Source organism: Ictidomys tridecemlineatus, chromosome 5 (genome assembly GCF_052094955.1).
Source record: "Ictidomys tridecemlineatus isolate mIctTri1 chromosome 5, mIctTri1.hap1, whole genome shotgun sequence".
Classification (NCBI taxonomy): Eukaryota; Metazoa; Chordata; class Mammalia; order Rodentia; family Sciuridae; genus Ictidomys; species Ictidomys tridecemlineatus.
The window spans coordinates 32,486,049-32,508,561 of record NC_135481.1 but is presented as its reverse complement, the minus strand read 5'-3'; the positions used below and the strand labels follow the sequence as shown (position 1 = coordinate 32,508,561).

The 22,513-nt window shown below is 37.4% G+C and overlaps 1 protein-coding gene across 4 annotated transcripts in view; it reads right to left on the bottom strand.

The window, feature by feature from the left end:
- Window positions 1-22,513, bottom strand: part of Fbn1 (fibrillin 1) — a 222,372-nt gene that overhangs the window by 171,540 nt on the left and 28,319 nt on the right. For all 4 annotated transcript variants that reach the window (XM_078049643.1, XM_078049640.1, XM_078049641.1 and 1 more), the window contains exons 3-6: window positions 21,568-21,650; window positions 19,326-19,424; window positions 8,801-8,896; window positions 5,427-5,522 (exon numbers count right to left, since the gene is read on the bottom strand). In XM_078049643.1, coding sequence (XP_077905769.1) covers window positions 5,427-5,522; window positions 8,801-8,896; window positions 19,326-19,424; window positions 21,568-21,650 — 374 coding nt within the window. The remainder of the gene's footprint in view (window positions 1-5,426; window positions 5,523-8,800; window positions 8,897-19,325; window positions 19,425-21,567; window positions 21,651-22,513) is intronic.

The window sequence follows — 22,513 nt, the reverse complement described above, 5'->3', positions numbered from 1 at the left end:
CTCTTGATACCATGAAGCTCTCCAAACAGGCCTCTGAGATAAGGTCATGTTTCTACTTTCTTTTATGAGATAAGTGTACCCAGAGTGGACCATCCGATTATTATCAATTTACATCTTTAGATATTAATATTTTCCATTCCTTAGGAACAGTGTAGACACCTCACTGCCAAGATTTACACAATGAATAGTTATTTATTGACTACTTAATGTGACATGTTTTTCTGATACTTGATCAATGAAATTATCATAAAGATATCTGGGTAAAATCATCATGTATATATCATAAGATAACCTAACGGATGAGGACAGCAATTTCTCAAGAGACAAATGCCCATACAAAAATGAGATGGTTGCAGTTAACCTAGTTATTGTTCATTCTATTCTTTCCCTCATTGTGCAAACAAACTAAAGCCTTTCTAGCTCCATTCACACTGCAATTCCCAGGAAGCATGTATGCACTCATGCATATCTAGTTCACCTCCCCTGATCTGCTTCTCTAGGGGGATGTGGGCTATTTCCATATTTTCATTTTTTTTCTTCTTCACCTTTGTCCCCGTTGTCTCTTTTTCTTCAAGCTACCAATTTGACAATTCCTTACCCTATACTTACCTACTGATAGTCAGTGAAACAGCCAACAGACTTTCTGGAGCTGGCAAAAATCCAAATACTGTTTTCACAGATTAGACATGGGTAGGAATTTAACAGAACAAATGAATCGGGATTTAGAAGCACTCTTGTGCATGTTCACATTCTGACAGTACATGATGAAGATCTCCAGATGGACTAATGATAGGAAACTTCTTGCTATTAGCATTTATGCTTCCAAAAGGCTTTATCCTCTGGCTCACATAAAATTTGACATTAAAACATTAATCCAATTCTACATGCTTTATGAGCCATGTGAGAAAATTATTCTCACTAGTTTTTGTTTTATTTTCTCCTAAGCCCATGTTTGACCCCAAACAGCTAAAACTTTTAATTACCCACTGTTGTCACTAGAATTAGCATTAAATTATTTTAGGCCATTTCTAAAAAATTCAAAATTCCTCCCCAAAGGGGAAAAATGGCCACATGTTCATTTGAATGTATTGCTGACTCTGTAAAGCCATTTCCAAAAACAGAAGATTCCAAATATGTTTTGAGCAACTGTATCATTGTAGGAAAACTATATAGCCTGCCATGGTAACCACACTAAACAATAATATTCATTTCCGACATCTATGTTTAGGCATGTTTTGTTTTGGTCCTTTGGAGCCCATTTATATGTTCTGCAAACAGATAGAAATCACTCTCCCCAAGAGTGAGTGGACATTTTTAAATCACCAAAATCAATCAAACAGAAGAGTTTTCTAGAACCCTGTGTTAGACACATCCAAGCAATACTCAACGCTTCTTTCTCTTGCTTTTTAAAATTATTTCAGAACAACTTAGTTGAACCCTACCATGGAGGACAACCACCCACCTAGCCCAATATCTTTGTGTTTTGTAGTTGTTTGTTTTTTGTCATTTTGTTTTCAAACCCAGGGCCTTGTACATGCTAGAAAAGGGCTCCACCTCGGAGCCACAACCCCAGCCTACCAAACTTCTTGAATGGCACTTTTTAAAAAGTATTACTGCTACCCTAAAATTCATGCTTCTGGGTTTCTTTTTACCATTCCTCAGAAAATTCTCTATGGCTAAGCAATGACCCCTTCCCACTGAAATCCAAGTGTAGCGCAGCGCTGATGTTTACAGTCTTAAAAGCCAGACTGCTCAGATTTGATCTCTTTTTACCTCTGTTATTTCCCTGTAAAATGGGTCTCACTATAGGAAATTTCTCATAATGTTTTTGCAGAAAAGCTAAAATGCTCAACACATCACCTGGGACATTGTAAAAGAGTCAGTACCTATCAGTTGTTAGTATGTCAAAAGCCTCTGTGATTCTCATTCTCTTGACCCCTCAGTAAGTCTTGTGACCACCAAACTAAGTCTCAAACTCCCTCTTGGCTCAGTTTCTTTGGCTCCTTGCTGTCTTGGTTCTCTTGCTTCCCCTCATGTTTCCCCAGTGTCTTTCCTTTGTTTCTCTTTCTTTCTATATGCCTATCCACATGACATACACCCTCAACTCCAAGTTCAGGTCTGTCCCCATCATTCTTCTCTCTTTTTTTCATGACCTTCAAAGACCTCATTTACTCACATGATTCACTGTGTTTGATGCAAGATCATTTAACAAGATTTTTAATGGTCTGCATTTTAAAGCAAATGGCAAGAGAAAGCATGACTCCACACAGTCTTTTGTTGGCAGTAACTATAGCAATACACAACTCACTTGTGTTGTCATTGCAAAAACAGGCACTGACCTCATTTCAGTATTCTGATAACAAATGTTAACATACTGTACCACTGAGCTAAGGCAATGATAAATTCTACTGCTTGGTCAAAGCCCAGGAAGAGAGAAGGCAAAGGGGATGGGGAACAACAAGAAAACCATAAATGTAAATCTATAGGAAAAACCGGTAAGAGAAAGAAAAATGGAAAGAAAAAAAAAACAGAGATACCATCTTTGATAAAGAATGCAGCAGGAGGTGGCAAACTTAAGTGCCCACAGGGACCAGGGGAAGCTAAATGAATGAAGTAAGCAGTGTATGTAACAACAGGAAGTGGTGGGGACTGTGATAAACTCCAGGCTATATCTAAGGCTATTCCTATACAGTTTTTACAAAGTAAGCCCTGCAGGTCAAACAACCCAGTGGTTACAACGTTTCTTTCTCTGAGTGAAGAAAGACAGGCAATGCTACAATATATCATCACTACCTGCCTAAGGTGGCCAACTAACCAAGACATTTAAACAAATTATTTTAACGGATAAATGTTGCAAGTGAGACAAATTTGATAATCAATGATTGTCTGAATGTTATGATTCATAATTCAAGCATGAATATCCATCAAAAACCAAAATGTGATGTTCATGGATTATTAAGTTTCATTTATTGATATTAAGTGATCCAAAGCCTGCCACTCATTCCCAAGGGGTCTTGCACAGTCACTTTGGGTTCCTGAGAGAGCCAGGCAATTTCTTGGACTACCCACAGCAGGCAAACAGCAATTATTTCCATAAGATATTAGCCATATCTGATAATTATATCTCCAGATCTTCTGATACTATACAAGGAATCCAGCTCAATGTCTATCAATCATGTGCCATGCATCAGGCACTAAACTTGGTGTGAACATACTTTATATACAGAGTTACGAAAACTTGTGCTGTAAATGGGTAATAATGAGTGTAATACATTCCATTACTGTCATGTATGTTAAAAAAAAAAAAAGATAATGAAACTATAGTTACTCCCAAAGAGGTTGCACTCTAGTGGAGTAAGTAGAAATCTGAAGTTTTGATATAAAGTGGTAAGTGCTATAAAAAAGAGATATAGACAAAGAACTAGTGAGAATGTGAGTTGAGCAAGGAAAACAGTGAAGGCTTCCTGCAAATTTATTTTTTAAAAATAAAACGTCACACCCTGATAAAAACAGATTACAATTAGCCTAGGCATTATCCTGCTATTCACAACTTAAGAAGTATACTAACTCACCATCACAAGAAACCATGCTGAATATTTTCTAGTGTTTCAGGATGGATTTGTCCTGACTTGATTCCACATATTTATCCTTCACTCTTGAAATCACAAACATACATCTGATAAGAGGGTAGACTGACTCTAATTGTTTAAGGAATTAAGTGGATAACTTTCAGAAGAGCCCTCAAACAGCAGAGACTCTATAAATGGAAACACAGTTCTGGAATAAAAAAGATTCCCCTCTCCCATATAATGAGGGAAATGACATTGGTGTCTCCTTGGACCAACTGAAGGTCAGAGCTGTGCTCATGGTCCAAATAAGTAGAGGACAATGAATAGAGACAGTCTCTTCCTGCTTCTCCACTCCCTCTCCACTACCACAAAGGCCCCGAAAGCTGTCATTTAAGGGATTGTTTTGATTTACATAATCACCACTATGAAGATTCTCTGGGGCCAACAGACATTGACACCTTTATGTAGGTTTCAGGATAGCCTTTCTCCCTGAAAGGGAGTAGTTATAGACACCCCAAAACTTGGAGAAACCCTGAGTAACACTTAACCCATTCAAGCCATTTCCTCCTCTTAAGCAAAGATAAAATCTTGAAGAAATAACTGTAGAGAGGTTCGATATTATGCCCTCTTTATTTCAGACTGTTATCATCAATATCTGAAGTATTGGAATCAAGATTCTTTTCAATAAATGATTAACAACTTCATTAGAAATAAAAATAACCTATAAATTCCTTTTATTAGTAATTTTTCCAAAACAAGTAAAACTCAGCATTATCATCTGAGAAATTATCTTCACATGTAAACGATTTTAATCTCCAACATCTTCAATGAGTAAACAATAAGGTATAGAATGATACTACCTATTATAAACAGTTGTCTTTATTACTCTCAATACCACTGGATGATGTATATTAGCTGTAAATCAACAAAAATAACCAGTGCAAAAGTTGTAAGACAGTTTTAAGGAGGGACTTCAGAAGGATGCCAAGGGTCTATTATGCATCATCAGCAATACCTTGCAGGGATTTAATTAAATTACAATATAATTTTAATCCAATAATAACAGCAATTGACCTAGAGTTGCTCACCAAAATATGTACTGTTGATTTGTTAGAAAATGACTGAATTTAGTTGAACATGTACAAAGAGAGAAAATAAACAATTTTTCACATACCACTTTCTGCTCTTTGCTTTTCTCAGCTATGTTTTAAATGTCACACATTGAATATCTGCTACTTAATCTTTACCGTCCATCTTAGAAGAAGATTTTTATACAACTTTGGATAAAAGTGACAAGTGCCACTTAAAAAGTTCCCAAGTAATCTTCCAGTTCAGTTTTGAATGACATGAACTTCCTAAATGTTCACTATAAAATCAGGAGTGATGAGAAAATAACATGTAGAGACAAAATGATTAATAACGCCAAGTTCATGGGGGGAAATTTAAGAATACTGCACATCCATATAGATCTCAACATCATATTTGCATGTATAGGCAGGCAAATCAGGTAAAACAGTTCTTTTAATCAGAAGTAACAGTGAGCTTTAAACTTGAAAACAGAAATTCACATTAAAATTAAAGCTGTTTATTATTTGGAGTACTCCTGGGACATCCCTGGACATCTATGAATCTTACATATATGCTTCCTAAGGAATATTGCATTCCACCAGCATGATGGCTGAAAAACATGCACAGACTCAGGGCCAAGGCCTTGTCATACTTTCCAGGGACAATTCAGAAACCTCCATAAAGCTCAGCAAAATTCAAAACATAGCTGGACAAATCCAGGGCCTATACAAATCAATAATAGGTTAGCCATCAGAAGGTCTTTATGCATATGATTTCAAAATACATTACCTCTTTCACACTGGGGTCCAGTAAAGCCGTAAGTGCATGCACATCGATTTGGGGCCACACACCTCCCTCCATTGAGACAGCCACTTTCACAGACAGCTGTAAGATAAGGAGAGAACTGAGAAGCTTTACCTGAAAATAGATGCTAATGAGGTAACACTGCAGTCCCCTGAAAGGAAAACAATAAAAATATACATAATCACTCTGGTATTTGTTTTTGTTTTGAACAGCTGCCCCACAGTCAGAGATCCTGAGACGTCCCTCAGGCAACTGCCTGAGCAGTGACTTCTTTCCATGTTAATGCTGACAGTCACATCACACGCAGTATCTGAGCAATGCTTTCTGTCTTGCATCCAAAGTGGTGTTTTCTGGAAAACTTCACCAGAGAGCAACTACATTTTAGCAAGCTGACTCTTTGACTTATGATTTGTTTCAATTAGAGAGGGCTCCCAGGAAGGGAAGCATGATATCTGTTCCCACTGATATCACCCTTACAGAAATATAGCATGTAAAATTACACAATTAACTGCAAACAATGATTCAGTAATTTGAGTGTCATAATGAAGACCCAATGGAGTGTCATAATAGAATTGGTGAGATAACCCCTGAGATGCTGGAGAGAGAGACATTTTCCTTGATAGAAAAGGCATTAAAATAAGAGCTGAAAACTTATGCTGTAAACAACTCCTCCCTGTACAATTTCCTATAACTCTGCAGGCATGACTTTGTAGGCATCTTCACCACAGGTTCTAGGCTCTTCCCTACCAAATCTGCCATCCCATCCTTTCTTCTAAGCCCAGCTAAACCTGACTCTTCCATGATGCTTTTCCTATTACCTCCTTCTAAATTTAAGGTTCCTTCACACATTTTCCCTTGCTTCTACTCCTGTGGCAGTTGTGAAGTTGAGCCACTCAGTTCTCCCTTCTGGAGAAGTTTCTGCAGGGAGCTGAGCTGGCAGTCAGCTTCCAGCTGCCACACCTTCAGATGTGCTCCAACAGTCTCACCTGAGGCACCCCCTCAGCCAATGACTAAGATCTGGCCATTGATGCCAACACGAAACTCTGATGGGCAATCTTTGCTCTAGGCTTGTCACCAGCCTAGCCAAGGCTCTATCAGAGGTGCACTTGTCTGAGGCTCCTACCCCATAATTGTTCTTCCTCTCTTCTCTCCTTAAACAGACCACATTGTGATCTGAAAGCCAAGCCCTCACTATCCTGCTTCCTTTCCCCATTATCTTCCACAAGCCTCTCCCCACATAAATCTCTTATACATCTAATGCTTTCTTGGCATCCACTTGGCAGCAGAAGACCTGAACTGATATAACCTTTTAATGCTTAAAATTATGACAGGTGTCTATTTCTCATCATAAAAACTAGAGAGATTTATGATTATTAGTTGTTCTGCTTCACCTCTTCATTTGTAGTCAGGGAAATATTAAGAGATTTTAAGCAGAAAAAAGAAATTTTGAGATTGCTGAACCCAACTCTTCCATTTTACAGATGAGGAAAATGAAGTTAAGGAAAGGTTTGGTTTTCGAATTCAGCAAGAGTTACATGAGCACCTGTTGTGTGCAGGGCTTTGGGCTAAACTCCCCCCTCCAGGGAGCGTCAAATGGAGCAAGAGAGGTGCCCCTCCTGTTTCTCCTTCCAAATGCCTCTGAATCCATCCCATTTTGCCATCTCTGTAACCAGAGCCTTACTTTAGCCTAGTCTTTCTGCTTTCTGTTTCTTCCACTCCAGTTGATTCACCACTGTGGCCACAATGATCTTTCTCATTGTAAACCCTCTTAAAATAAAGTATAGAAGATGGGTATTCATAGTACTAAACACATGGGCTGTAGAGTCAGACTGCCTGGGTTCCAGCACCAACTCTGCAGTTACATCTGTATATCCCTAGAGAAAGTACTGAAGTCTCCGTGCCCCAGTTTCCTCATTGTTAGAAAGTAGTATTCATGGTTTCCCACTCAAAAAGCCATTATATTAAATGAGTTAAAACATGTAAAGAGTGTTTTAAAAGTGTCAGGCATAGAGTAAGTAACTCATAAGTGCACTTCGTCATTTGTTACCTTAATATCCCTTCCTGTCTTGACTTCGGAAGGAAGATTATATGTATAAAGACATCAAAACCTAGCCCATGATTCCTATTTGACCTTATTCCCATTCCTCACTTCTCTCCATATTTAACGTCCAGCAACACCAAAGCACCTGCTACATCCCACATTCCCTATTCTGTCCTATTGCAGTGCTTTGGAACATGATATTATCTGCCTAAAAGGACCATCCTTCATCACTTGACAGGTAAACTCTGAAGCATCCCTCGAGACTCAGGCCAAAGGGTCGCTCACACTGGGGAAGGCTGCACTGCCTTTCTTCTCTCTCCATGCTGAGCTGCACAAAACTCAGTCAATATTCTTACCAGCAGCAATGTGGGGATGGTCAGTAGGGTATTATATAAGTTTTGGCTTATTTATAATAGTAGTTTTCATCATAACAAATATATACACAATGGCAAAAACTGAAAACTACATAAATAATATTCACCATTAAGCAAGTAGTAAAGCATGAATATAATAGAGTTTTATGAAACCATTAAAATGTATTTTAAAATGTTTAATGATATGAATATATTTCTAATAAAATTTTAAGTGAAAAACTTGTAGGAAAAATTATTATACACAATAAGATCTGAATAGAATAAGATCTAAATATGCATTAAAAATCTAGAAGATAGCATCAGGGATGATGGAATTAGTTATCATTTATTTTTCATATTTTTAACTTTTCCCAGTTTCTATATATTCTTCTTAGAGTAATTAAAAATAAGCTTTTTGAAAGGAATTTTCATCTTCTGCAAAGCACAGGGACTGGTAGAGAGCAGATGCAATAAATGGTGGTTGTGAATGAACACTGTGTAATAAGTACTACAGTAGCAGAACCTAGTGTGGGAAACTAAAAAGAGTTGCAGATGCTATTAATCAAGAGAAAAGACATGTTTAGGGAGAAACATGAGGTTGAGTTTTCAAATACTTTATTTGAGATGCTTCCTGAAAATCCAAATGGAAAAGTTCAGCAAATGAATGGAAGGTAACATTAGGAACTAACAATGATCCTGCACCTTAGGTAGTAACTGTCAATCAAAGGTCTGAGGCAAGCAGGGTGGTAAAGACAAACAAGAGGAAAATGAATCAAACAAATTATTATCAATATTCCGAAAGGAAATCTGGTGCCAAATATGTTGGTTAAGTGATGTGTTCATCTGTAAGGGTCCCTAGGTGTCTTTAAAAATGTCGTGTCCCGGGGAATCAAAGAAAATCCATCAGCACTTATTTCATTACGCTATGATGTGTCTACATGGAAGTGACCACCTGGTTTACTTACGTTGTCCACAGTGAGTTCCTATGTATCCTTTCTGGCACAGACAATGATCATCACTGCAGCTGCCTCCATTCATACAGCGAATAGTGCAGTGTTGTACTTGGAAAAAAAAAAAGAAGAAGGAGAATGATTCAGTTTTGCAATTTAAGTGCATAGATTTCAACAGTTCATTTGATCTGTAGTATTTGAAGAGAAAATAAAACAATGTATCAGAATTCACATATTTATGCAGAAGTGACCTAATCAACAATGCTAAGCATGTTATCACTTGTGTGCACAAAATCATTTACAATGCACTGTAATTGTTTCTTTGGCATTTACTTTAATAGTGCTAAATGACTTCCCTAATGTAGCACAACTTACAACTCAATGTCATTTCTTATAATTTATATCAACAAGAAAGTAGTGCTGTGAGTAATGATACAAGACAAAATTACAATAGCAATAATTTTTCCGTGAAATGATTCAGAGTCCCAGGTAGGTGGCCAGGGAAACAAGAGTAATAAATTCCACATTGGAGGCAGAAAAGAGAAAAAAAAATACCTAGAAAGGCATTTAATAACAAGGCTGCCTGAAGATGGGAGGAGGCTGGACTGGGCTCAGAAAAAGCTGCTTGTTTAAACTGTAACCTTAAACTCAAGAAGACCCTCAGTGTTTAGAATACACTCTTTGCCACATTTTCACCTACAAGAGTAGACATTTCAGGGTTTAGGGTGGATAGTCTTAGACCTGAGACCATGAGACAGCAGAAGATGCTATATTCTTAAAAATGCCAGGAGGTTCCACTAGGAGAAATAACAGCATAGATATACTTGGGAAGCTTAGGTATGCTGATAGCACTTTCAAAATCTCAGGCTATTTCCTCATCATCTAGAAGTGTCCTACTTGGAGTGGATGGAGAGGACTAAAGGCTTGAATTAATCATGAATTCTTGTTAACACATCTCTATACAAACAGGCCAGAACTGGGTATTGGAAGTTTAGCTTATTTTGTCCTCTATGTTGTGGGAGGAAAATACTCCACAATTTTATGTTAGGAGAAAAGAACTCCTTCTTTCTGTCCAAGAGCTGAAATCGGCTGCTCTGCTCATTCTTGAGGCTCAATCTTCCTGAGGCACAGGGGCCAAATCTTCTCCATGAACCAGAGAAGACTCCTCCCAGCAACCACCCTCCTTCAGTGCCCCTTATGGAGAGTCCAGAACAGTCTCAGAAAGTGGCCACAGGACAAAGGGCCATTTTACTAAGCAGCTACACAAACCACCCTGACAACAGAGAAAGAAAGATGCAGAACCCAATACTTATAATGGCCTCTTAGATTAAAAAAATAACCAACAACAAAAAGAAAACAGAGTCTAGTTGAAAACAATATGCCTTTTCAAGAGCCACACACTTACTGAAACACCATCATCATGAAGGACTCCCTGCACCTCAGCATTAAATGCTCTCCTGAGCATGATAACATGACGTGTTTCATGGCTCGTCTGCACACTCATAAGATGTCTTGTGAACCAGTCCTCCAATCTACACATCAATTTTTTTATTCTCTTAACAAATATTTATGGATGCCTATTATGCAGCATGCCTATGCCAGGGGCTTTGTGCTAGCCTCTTTCTTCATGGAATCGCCTCTCTAATCACCCCACCTCGTCTCTCTCTCCCTCCGCACCCTCCCCCCAATTTTCAATCACCAACACACAATTCTCACAAACCTGAAATTCCACCTGCTTCCAACATCCTTTTCAAATGTATCTTCTTTTTCTTGTTCTTTTCTGATCTCTGTTCCCTCCCCTCTCCCAAACCCTCCTTCCTCTCAAAGTACTTTATATTTCTCTTTGAATATGTATTATTTTGTTATTTCTCCTATTCCCAATTGATTTTATCCTAAAACTTCTTGAGAGCGAAGAATGCCACAATTATTAATTACATCCCTTCAAACGCCTAGAGTAGCACCTTACCTGTATGTAGGTGCTATACATAATGGTGCTAAATTAACTTCTATTTTCTCAACTCATGCTACATGATAATGAAATCAAAAGCCAGGCTCAAAGACTGAGACTGAGAAGCTGCCTATTGTGTACTAAGCACTTACACAGCACTTACACAGTATACTGCTACTAAAAATATTTTTGTCTTTTTTCTCTATGCATAAAAGCTGAAATAACTCCTTTGATGGAGCATTGTTATAGAAGTCAAGCAACCCAGGAAACTGATTCAAACAAACTGTTATTTTAGGCTCCTATAAGTCCATTAAAATATCTCAGCCAAAATGCTTTTTAACTAAAAAGTTATCTGTAAAGATACCAAGGCAAAAAGGATTTGATAAAAATGCTGGATAATATTCTAAGTAGGTCAGGAAAAGGTGTACAGTTGCTTTAAAATCTGAAGTTATACTTAGCTTCATCCTATCTTAGAAAAACAGTAAGGATTGGGAAAAGCACAGGAAATGATGTCATCAGTCAAGCAGCATAGGAACTCAGCCCACAAACTGATTTCAATTAAAGCAGTTCATGCCAAGAGCTAATTTCCATTCCCACATGAGCAACAAAGCCATTTAGCTACTTTGAGATAAAACTTTTAAAAAGACCAACAGTAGTTTAAATAGTGACTTTACATTATTTGTTAAAGTGAAAAATCAGAATAAATTCTTCCCAGGAAGAAAGATTAAGTTTACATTTAAATGCAGTATAATTAAAACCTCCCTTGATATGCGTTTATATGTTTTTTTTTTACTCTGTTTTTCAGGTGAACTCCTTCTATCATAAAATATTCTTTCTCTTTTAAAAAATAAAACCACTTGCTCAGGCTGTTAAAACAGTAAGACACGGTTAGTCCAGTGGTCCACACAAACTAATGAACCATGGATCCTTGGGGGAGGAAGGGGAATGAGTCCACTGTCAAATGAAGGCATCTTCATCACCTGCTTTACTATAACATGTTCACCATGAGAAACTTCACATGTCTTGTGAGTCTCTTAGAGCTTTAGTGGGGAAAAATATTTCTTTAAAGGTGTGAGAGTCACTCAGGATATCTGCAAGAAAATAAAAGGAGTGAATATGCAACTTCTCTACCCAAACAGGAAACAGTTTAGAGAGTACATATAGATGGTTTGGTTGTAATTTGGATTGAATCCTGCCACTGATGCATATTCTAAATTTACTCTTATTTGAACAAGAATTCCCTATGTGTCATGAATAACAGAACAGGTTCTATGGCTCTAGAAAAAGCCAGCTAAAAAAATAGGTGCTCCACTTACATCCATAAGGTTGCTATATCCTTTGAATAAGCTAAATACCCCACATCCAAACATATTCCTCAACTCAATCTGTATTAAGATTTCAGCAGAGGGGCTGGAGTTGTAGCTCAGTGGTAGAGTGCTTGCCTACCATGTGTGATGCACTGGCTTTAGTTCCCAGCACCTCATAAGAATAAACAAATACAAAAAGGTATTATGTCCATTTACAAATTTATATATATATATATATATATATATATATATATATACATATATATATATAATCTTAAAAAAATATTTTAGCAGAAACTGAGAATGCTAGGGGAGACAAAGCATCAGTGTTCATCTTATGCTGCCACATGCAGTGACCCTGTGAGTCCTTACTTCAAGGATGTCCCCTTGAAGATGAACAGACAGAATCAAAGGGTTTCACATAAGGCTCACTATCTAGAAGTAACAGACAATGTTGTCATTTGCCTGCATTTATAAAAGATCCTGAATCATTTTATGTTCTTTTCAGATGTCAGTCATCTGTTTTAGTCACTCATCAAATTCTGACTAAACACCTTCCATTGCCCAGGCAGCAGGAAGAGCAGCAGAAGAGACTTTCTTTAGATGACAGCATAATACAAATTAATTCTTAAAAATCAATACCCAGAAGAGAATGACATGAGCATGCTATACGAACAAAGAGATGCAGGGCTGGCACTTGTATCTAAACACCTCAGGCAATGATTCTCTTTGGGGTGCCCTCGCTCTGGAATGATTTTTAAGACCAAGCCAACCTCTGGGTGGCACAACCCACAGAAAGAGCACTGGGAGCAATCTGCAAAAAACATCTGATGGTGAACATGTGTTTTAATTTGGGTACTAAGGAAAGCACAAACAAATTCAACAGCCAGACCAACTCCTGAAACTACAACTGAGACAACAATCCACAGGGGCAGCCAAAGTCACTGTAGGACAAAAATAATTTTCAATGGGAGAGAGAATAGCAATGACATTTCCCTTAAAATGCATAAATGTTCTGTGATGCTTCAAGACACACAGCTCAGGAGAGCAATGTCAATAAAGTATTTCAAAATATAAAAACCTATCAAGGATAGAAAAGGTCCAGAGAAGGACAACTAAATGACAGCAGCAATAAAGATTCTTCCATTGAGGACTAACCAGAAAGCAAACAACTATTTCTAAAGGCAAGTCTGAATAGATTCCATGCACTCCTCTCCTACCTGCCCATATAAATCCAACAGTTCTTTGAAGAACTTTTCCAAGACCATATCTTCCAGAGTCAGCTACAGTACCACTTACCTTTCCTCTGAGCATGCTTACTCTTTTGGCATGTGGTCACACTACACTCCCTCAAACTTGCTAATACATGGCTTAGAATTCCTCAGCCTTCTTACAGCTTTAGAGCTCAGATTCATGTAGAGAGCACAAGTGCTCCTAATTCTCATTGAATGGAAGTAAATGAAAAATGATATGACTTGGAAAAAAAATTAAGTAGTTACCCCAAATGTCAATGATCCCCAAATTGATATACTAGCTTAACATAACTTCTACAAAATAGTCAAAGATTTTGTAGATCTATCGACAAGATCTAAAATTTTTATGAAAAGGCAAAGGAGCTAGGATAGCTAAGACAATTTTGAAAAAGAAGGACAAAGTGGGATGAACTAGTCTACCCAATTTCAAGTTTTATCTTATAGCTACAGTAATCAAGATTGTGTAATTCAATGACAGACATGTAGATCAATGACATAAAATACAGAATCCAGGAATAGACTCTCAAAAATCTACTGATATATTACAAAGATACAAAAGTGTGTGTGATAGTCAATTTTCTGTCACTATAACAAATCCCTGAGATAATCTACTTATTAAGTGAAAAGGTTTTGGGCTCATAGTTGGGGAGGATTTGGTCTATGATTCATTAGCCCCATTGTGCTTGTGGTAAGGCAGCACATCACAGCAGGAATGTGTGGTGGAGAAAAAATGCTAACTTCGTCACCAGGGAGCAACAGAGAACAAGGAGGGTGATGGGGTCCCATAATCCCCTTCAAGGGCACATCACCCACCAAGCCTTGTAAAGGCTTTACCACCTCCCAAAGCTCCTCCCTAGGGACCAAACTTCCAATGTATGGGCCTTTGCGGGACATTTAAGATTCAAACTATAGAATAATTCAAGGTGTGAATGCCTTGAATAATATAGAATATTTCATATATAGAGTATTGAATAATATAGAATAATAATAATATAGAATAATTCAAGGCGTTTTCAGAAAGAAATGGTGCTAGAGCAATTGAACATTGGTAAGCAACCACTGAACCTAGAACTCAACCTCAGTTCTCAGACCAAAAGTATCTCAACATGAGTCAGAGATGTAAGTGTGAAACTATTAAACATTTTTTAAAAAGTTGAAGGAAATCTTTGAAATCTAGTATTAAGCAAAGAATTCTCAGACTGAACACCAAAAGTATAATCTAATAAGGAAAAAATTGATATGCTGGACTTCATCAAATCTAAAATCTTTCTCTATAAAAGAGCCCATTAAAATATGAAAGAGCAAGCTTCAGAGTAGGAGAAAATGTTTACAAATCACACATCTGACAGCGAATTAGTATTTAGAATATGTCAAATGATCATAAGCAATCCAATAAGAATCTGGACAAAAGATATCAGGACACATTTCACTGAGAAAGATATACATACAAGTTACAAATAAGCACATGTAAAGATGTTCAACATTATTGACCATTAGGGAAATGCAAATTAAAACCATAATGAGATATGGCTATATGCTAAAATTTATGAGAATGGCTAAAATTAAAAATAGGGACAACACCAAAAGCTGGAAAGGATGCAGAAAAACTGGGTCATTTATACCCAGCTGGTGAGAATGTAAAATGGTATGGCTACTCCAAAATAGTTTGACCGTTCTTAATAAGATAAACATGCAAATACCATACAAACCAGAAGTCGCATTCCTGGGCCTTTATCCCAGAAAAATGAAGAAGTGGGTCCACACAAAAGCCTACACATGAATGTTTGTAGCTGGTTTATTTGGACAAAAAAAAAAAAAAAAAGCCAGATACCCTTCAACAGGTGAATGGGTAAGCCAACCATGGCATAACTTAGCATATATTATTACTTAACTATAAAGGAAATGAACTGTTTGATGCATGCAACAGTCTAGAAAAATCTCCAGAGAATTATGCTGAGTGAAAAAAAGCCAATCCCAGATTATATACTGTGTGATTCCATTTACATTCCTGCATTGACAAAATTATAGAAATGGAGAACATGTTAGTAGTTTTCAGGATAAAGGCAGGCAGGGGGCAAGAAGGAAATGACTGTGAGGGAAATATTGTGATAATGTAAATGTCCTATGTCTTGACTGTACCAATGTTAGTATTTTGCTTATTATACTGTACCAAAATTTTGCAGGATGTTATTATGGGGAAAACTGAGTAAAGGGTATTCAGGATCTTTCCAGGCTATTCTGGGTCTCTTATTTCTTTCCAATTTATTTCTTACAATTGTCTCTGAGCATACAATCATCTCAATGTTTAATTTTAAAAGTCCTTTTTAAAGAGTGTGAAAACTAAAACAGGATGAACATAAAGTAAACTTCCAAATACAAATTTTACAAATTTCTAAAATATAAAGTATAGAGAATAAATGTTACAACAATATGTTATATATAACTATAGATAGATAGATAGATAGATACTGTACTCTTGAGTGTTTGTGTTCCTTCAGAATTCATTTGCTGAAACTTAATCCCCAGTGTGATGCTAGCATGCAGTGGGGCTTCTGGAGAGGTGATTAAGTCATGCAGCAGAGCCTTCATGAATGGGATTAGTGCCCTTGTGAAAACTCCCCAGGGAACTGGTCTGCCCTTCTGCCAGGTGAGGATGCAGAAGATGACATGCAATCTGCTGGTGCCTTGACCCTGGATTTCCCAGCATCTGGAATTGTTAGGAATGTTCCTAAGGCATTTATTAGAACAGCCTGAATGGACTAGGACAATCTATTAAGGTGAAGAGTTTGTTACTCCCAGTATCACATGCTAACATGCATTTGCGTGCGTGTGTGTGTATAAATAGTTAAGAAGAGTTAGAGTAAATTCACAGATCAGTGAACCATGATAGGTCTTTATGAGAACTAGGATTGCTCAGCATCCATCTCTAGCCTCAGAGGCTGACAGAGTAAAGAAGAGTCCTAAAGAGACCTGGAATTGAAGTCTAGATAAACCACTATTCTGACCTTCTTTTGCCTTGGTGCCTCAATGACCAGTGTAAAGAACTGCCCCAGGATTAAGGGAAGCCACAGCTTGATGTCCAAGAGATTTGCTGACTGGTGGTTTGAACCTTCTAGAAAAGCATCCTCTCATTTAGACCACCAAGAAAAAAATCACTATCTATTCTCAGAGGCACAGGACACTCAAGTCAAAAACCACCTGGAAATGCAGCCCTGATAACATTCTTTCTGTTTACAGATGAGAAAACTAAGGCCCTAAGAGGTCCACGACTTGATAGTCCTCCTTCACCCAATCACAGAGCAAGTACAAATTTAAACATAGGAAAAATTGGTGGAATGATCTAACTGGTCTTTTTTAGTAGAATGATAGGTAGTTAATGCAAACCTTTAACTGAATTGAGGTTATCTTATTAGCAGAAGAGTTATCCAGTGATCTCTCTACCTTGCTGTCTACCACCTTGTCACCAGAGAGTTCTGTATAATGACCAGCTCTTCCCTAGAACATCCAAGAATCAGAAAGGAATTCTGATCATCTCCAATTACCCTTAATTTAAAACCTGACATCTTAAATTTTGCAAGCTGATAGATAACATTAGTTCAGGGGGAGCCCAAGTCAACAATTTTAAAGGCTCCAAATACCTCAAAAAAATCCTGGTAAAATCAGATCATCCTCCTTTTACCACTCTGATCTACAGGCCATTTGGGGACTTTGTCCAATGTCCAGGTATTACAGATGAGATTCAAACTTCTTCAGAAAGTACCACCCCCAAGTCTTGGAGTTCAATCTCTTGCCTAAATCTGGCCTCAGGACTTTATTACTTTATTACAGCACTTCTAACTCCCATTCCATGTCCAGTTTGAAGTATACTGGGACCACACTTTCCCTTCTGGCCTTGCTAATATCCTGTCTCCACATCTCATGAATTTTACTTGACAGAGAAGTCATGAGCAGTTCCCACTATTATTGAAGATCTTTCCAGCTGGAAACCCCGTTTTGCCATCTGGCCTTATTTTCTTCCCCCAGAGAAGTGCAGTGTGAGGTGATTCTGAGAGATGGGAGCTATTCCCAACTGGTTATTTATACTTCTTACCCAATTTGAGAATGTCCCTCCTCCATGGCAGCTTGGAGGTCTTCCTGATAGAGACAGAGATGTCTGACATAATCCTGGAGTTGCTGATTTCTCTGTCTTTTTCTATCTCTCTAGCTCATGTGCCCTTGCTGTGTTGAGTGAACCTGCTGTTACTTGGAGAATGCACATTCAAAACTAAGCTGAAGTCAAATAATAATATGCTACATTTAGTGCAATAAGCAAAAAGTCACCATCCTATGGGGAGGTGTCTATCCCAATCTACAACAAGCTGTTTTTAGTATTAAGCTGTTTTTGCTGGGTTCCCGCAGAAGCAGATTCTGAGACAATAATTTCAATGGATGTAACTTGTTTTTGAAGTAACTCCATGAAACACTGATAGGCGAGTGGGACAAGGAAGAAGTTAATAAATTACATTATCAAGTCTACTAACTCCATGAATAAGATTTCCATTCAGTGGGGAATTTTAGGAGACAGTGCAGGATAAACCTCGTAGTTATCACAACTAGGAGGCAAGGAAGCTGGGACCCTTATCCAACAACTCTCCATATGTCATTGGTTAAAATTTGATTCTAAGTCCACTAACTCTGTAGCACTTCTAACTTGCCCTGTATATACATTAGACATGGCATGATCCCCTGCCAGAAAAATTATACAAAGCTCTCAGGCAGAGTCTGCCCTGTTCACCTGTGTTCACAAAGGACGTGAATGGATACCAAGAGGGTCTTCTAAACACAACAACTCACCCTAGCCTGTTAACTGGTTTATGAGAGACACATTTAAATGCTAGGACTCTTAAAAGGTAAGGGACTTTAGCCAGGCATGGTGGAGGACGCCTGTAATCCCAGCAGCTTGGGAGGCGGAGGCAGAAGGATTGTGAGTTCAAATCCAGCCTCAGCAAAAGCAAGGTGTTAAACAACTCAGTGAGACCCTGTCTCTAAATAAAATACAAAATAGGGTTGGGTATGTGGCTTAGTGCTCAAGTGCCCCTGAATTCAATACCCAGCACCCCAGTTCCCTCCAAAAAAGGTAATGGACCTTGACACATCAAAGTCTCTATTTGAAATCAAGAGGAAATATTTACTCCACAACATTTTTTTTTCTTAAAACCCTGACAAAAACAGAACATAATATAAAGAGAACATGTTTTCTCACTAAGAATTAGAAATGGAAAAAGGTCTCTAGATTTTGTTTTTGTTTTTGTCTTGGTGATGGTTGAGGTATTGAGAGGCTGTTTATACAGATATAAACTTCAACTTTTTAAACAACTAATGACTCACCTCCTTTTCAACCCCCACAATTCCCTAATTCACTGCTGTAGATACTACACTTTAAAAAAAGTAGAACAAGAAAAAAAAGCACAGGCTTTTTATGATGAACTATAGACATTTATTTGGCATCATAGGATGATGATCATAGAAAAAAGTGGCAAAACTCTGAAAAGGAAAATACATTTGTGCTTCATGACAAATCATCCCCAGGAATTGCCATCAAGACTTGCTAAATTTTCTTCTTGCAAAGGCAGGGGTCTTTTGAGTTTTAAACAAGTTTTTAATCAAATTCATATTTCAGTACCACAAGGAAAAATGCTTTGTTTCCTTGAGCCAAAAATGGTCAGTAAGCAATCATTTCATTGAGCATCTTTTACAGTGTTTATGTTGGAGATACAAAGATGAATAAGGCCATACCTACATAGAAAGTCATAATCCTTATATTATTCATGTAACTATGCCCCATAGGTAATTTTCCTATAAAGAGTGAAGAAGGAAATGCAAAGCCAGATTGAGGAAAGCCTTTCCAAGTATTTTGGGCAAAGCAGACAAGGCAGATGTTCTAGTGAAAAAAAATGTATTGCAGGCAAAGAGAAAAGCCAAAAGCAAATTTAGGAGAAAATAGGGCGTAACCACATAAAATAATATTATATATAATGACATGTTAGACTCACTAGATCTGGAGCCACAGGAAGGAGATATCTGACCAGATGGGCAAGTGCACATATTTGGCCTCGAACAAAATCCATCCCCACAGGAATGCCGGCAAATGGCTGTGAATAAAACCAGAGGTCTGTCAGCATGTAGACTGAGCACACGGTTAACTTCAGGGATCCAGTACTCAACTGAAGGGCCCAGGGCTCTCAGGCCCCTCACTAACTCCACTGTTGGAACATGACCTTAAGCCTCAGGTATATTGACCTATAAAACAAGTCTGTTGGACTAAAACTTCCTTAGAAGTTGGTAGCTCCTTTACCCTGTTAGTGATCCTCAGTCTCTCTCTACTTACTCAACAGCACTCAATCTATCAAAAGCTCAGGACTGGCTATGAAGGGAAAAAAAAAAAAACCAAAATCTTGCACCTAAATATATGCTTACAAGAACTCCATTTTTTACTAACTTTATAATTTAATGATTAAAAAATTGCAGTAATATTCTTGGGAGACAATTTTACTGTTAAGTGTTTAATGTTTAATTTTTGTCTGGTTCTGAATGACATTGACAGCCTGAGGGGAGAATCTGGAATCCACTGCCCTAGTTCTGACTCCCACTAGGAAACCCTTCATCTCTTAGAGTTTTATATTTTCATGCCACCCAAAGACCAATGTCATGCTGGTTCCAAACTCTCTGCTAGTGGTCTGAGGAGTAAGTTTAAATAATACATTCTTGCACAGTCCTGTGAGAGGCATGCATAATGTGCAGGCTAAAATACATTCAGTTTAATTGCATTAAACTCATTAAGTCCCAAGTTTTCATTCTGTAAACATAATATTCAAATATTGTTTCAAAATTACCATAAGTGGCATATTTGTTGCTTAGTTTAAGTTTTTATAGGTATTTCACATCTGGGATGATGAGACAGAATGGGTTAAAACACAAAAAGACCTTAGGATGGAGAGCAGAAACTATTATGAAATAAACTGTCAAAGAATTCTATAAACATTTATTTCAGTACCTGCTGATAACATTTTTCAGAGAATTCTACAGATCACTGGGAAATGGTTTTGTTGTCAAGCTCATTTAGAAAATTCCAAATACCATTATTTCCCCCTCCTAGTGATTCAATTTTGATCTTAAAATGAACCACATTATGCCAGATGAATAACATAACTTTCTAGTCAGAGTCAAGAATTGGGAATGGATAAACTTTTTCAGGTCACCAAGCAAATTGGCACATGCCTGTAATCCCAGCAACCTGGGAGGCTGAGGCAAGAGGATGGTGAATTCAAACCCAGCCTCAGCGACTTAGCAAGACCCAAAGCAAGTCACTGAAACCCTTTTTCTAATAAAATATAAAAAAGGGCTGAGGCTGTGGCTCGGTGGTTAAGTGCCCTTGGATTCAATCTCTGATACCAAAAAAAAAAAAAATGCCTAAAATATTTTATTCTTCTCTTCTCCATACAACACTATTATGGCCAATAAAGTGGACCTAAGTGACTCCTTAATGTTCTTTCAGCTCTATATTTTCTCATTATACTAATGGGATTTCCTTTCTGGAATTTATTTCACAGGAATAATGTCTGTAAAGGTTCATGGAGGGAAGACACCATCACTCATTTGACTTAGTGTCTCCATTAAATAGTACTTTGTCTGGCATGTGATTGTCACTCAACACTTGTTATAATTATGAGAATATGGAGGTTTTTCATACAGTGGAAATCAATAAAAGAATGTCTGACGCCTCTGGAGTTCTTCCTTAGTCTTTCTCCTGATCTTTCCTGGATTCTCTGTCCCCTTTCTTTCACCTTTGTCTAAGAATTAGATCTGCTTCTGATTACCCTAATTCAATGTGCATGGTATGAGGAGACCTGTGGCCTGCTGTGGCCAACAAATTTAGAAATTACAATAAGAAAATCAGCAATGATACCCTTTATCTCAAAGTCTCATCAAAGTGATTACATAGTCTGTGCATCCAAGCACAACATATGCAAATGACATACAACCTCCATCAAAGTATCTTTATGGCTTTAAGCTCTATATCTCAGTAACATTCTAAAGGATATCATCGAGTTAAAAGTGTGAAAATACTTTGACAAAACTAATGCAATCCTAACCGGGGTTCAGAAAAAAGAAAAGTTTAAAGTTGAATGATTCAACTTTAAACATATTAATGGCATGTGGTTACAAGGGAACAAATTCTAAAGATCATCATACAACCAAAGTAACAAAAGAATAAGCAAAATAATGTGTACTTACGGACAATACACTGATTTCCACCAGGTAAGGTTTTCCATCCAGGACAACAATAAGCATTATAACGTGATCCACATACATTAGGTCTGAAACAAAAACATAAAATTCCATACTTTTTTTTAAAAGAGAAGATATGACTAAATAACAAGGAGGTAAAAATTCTTAAATTAAAAAGCAGGATGAATCCTGGCAAACAGAGAAAATAAAATCATGGCACTCAATGTTAGCTTAGTAGTTTGGGACATTTTATCATAATGATACAGATAGAGATATCCCTTAATATCATCTATGTTTACAGTACATCGAGACAATAAAATCCTGAGATGCAAAATGCAGTGCATCATATGGTAGTACACAGGTGTAAAAATTCATGTAGCCACAGGAGTCTAATTTAAACAATAAAATTTCTACCAATCTAGTTTTAAAAGGTCATAATAAAATCTACCGCACACAAAGATCTAAATTTCTACTCTTTCAAACTGGATATATTTTTTTTTCCTATGGCCCAGCTCACATCTAAAATGCTACCACATTCTTCCTTTCACCAAAATTACAGGAATGCAAACTCTTAACATCAGTCAGAAAAAATAAAGGCAAAAACTTGTAAATATATATATATATATATATATATATATATATATATATATATTTTAGCAAAAGTTTGGAAACACAATTGCTACCAGCAGTTACAGGAAAATAAAATCAGTGTCACTCTGGGGTTCTTGTTTACAGACAGCTCATCACAAAATGACTTGGAGCACAGACTCCATTCAGAATGCAGATGATCCATATTTAACAATGTCAGGGAGCAATTAGGTAAAGATATGGCTACTCCTTCACTGGAAAGTGAAACACAATGTAACACACAGAGACCCAGAAGAAAATGTTCACTTTATTCTGCCGCATCCTTTGAGCCTAAATGCTGAAGCTAGCTGTTGAAGGTCAAACG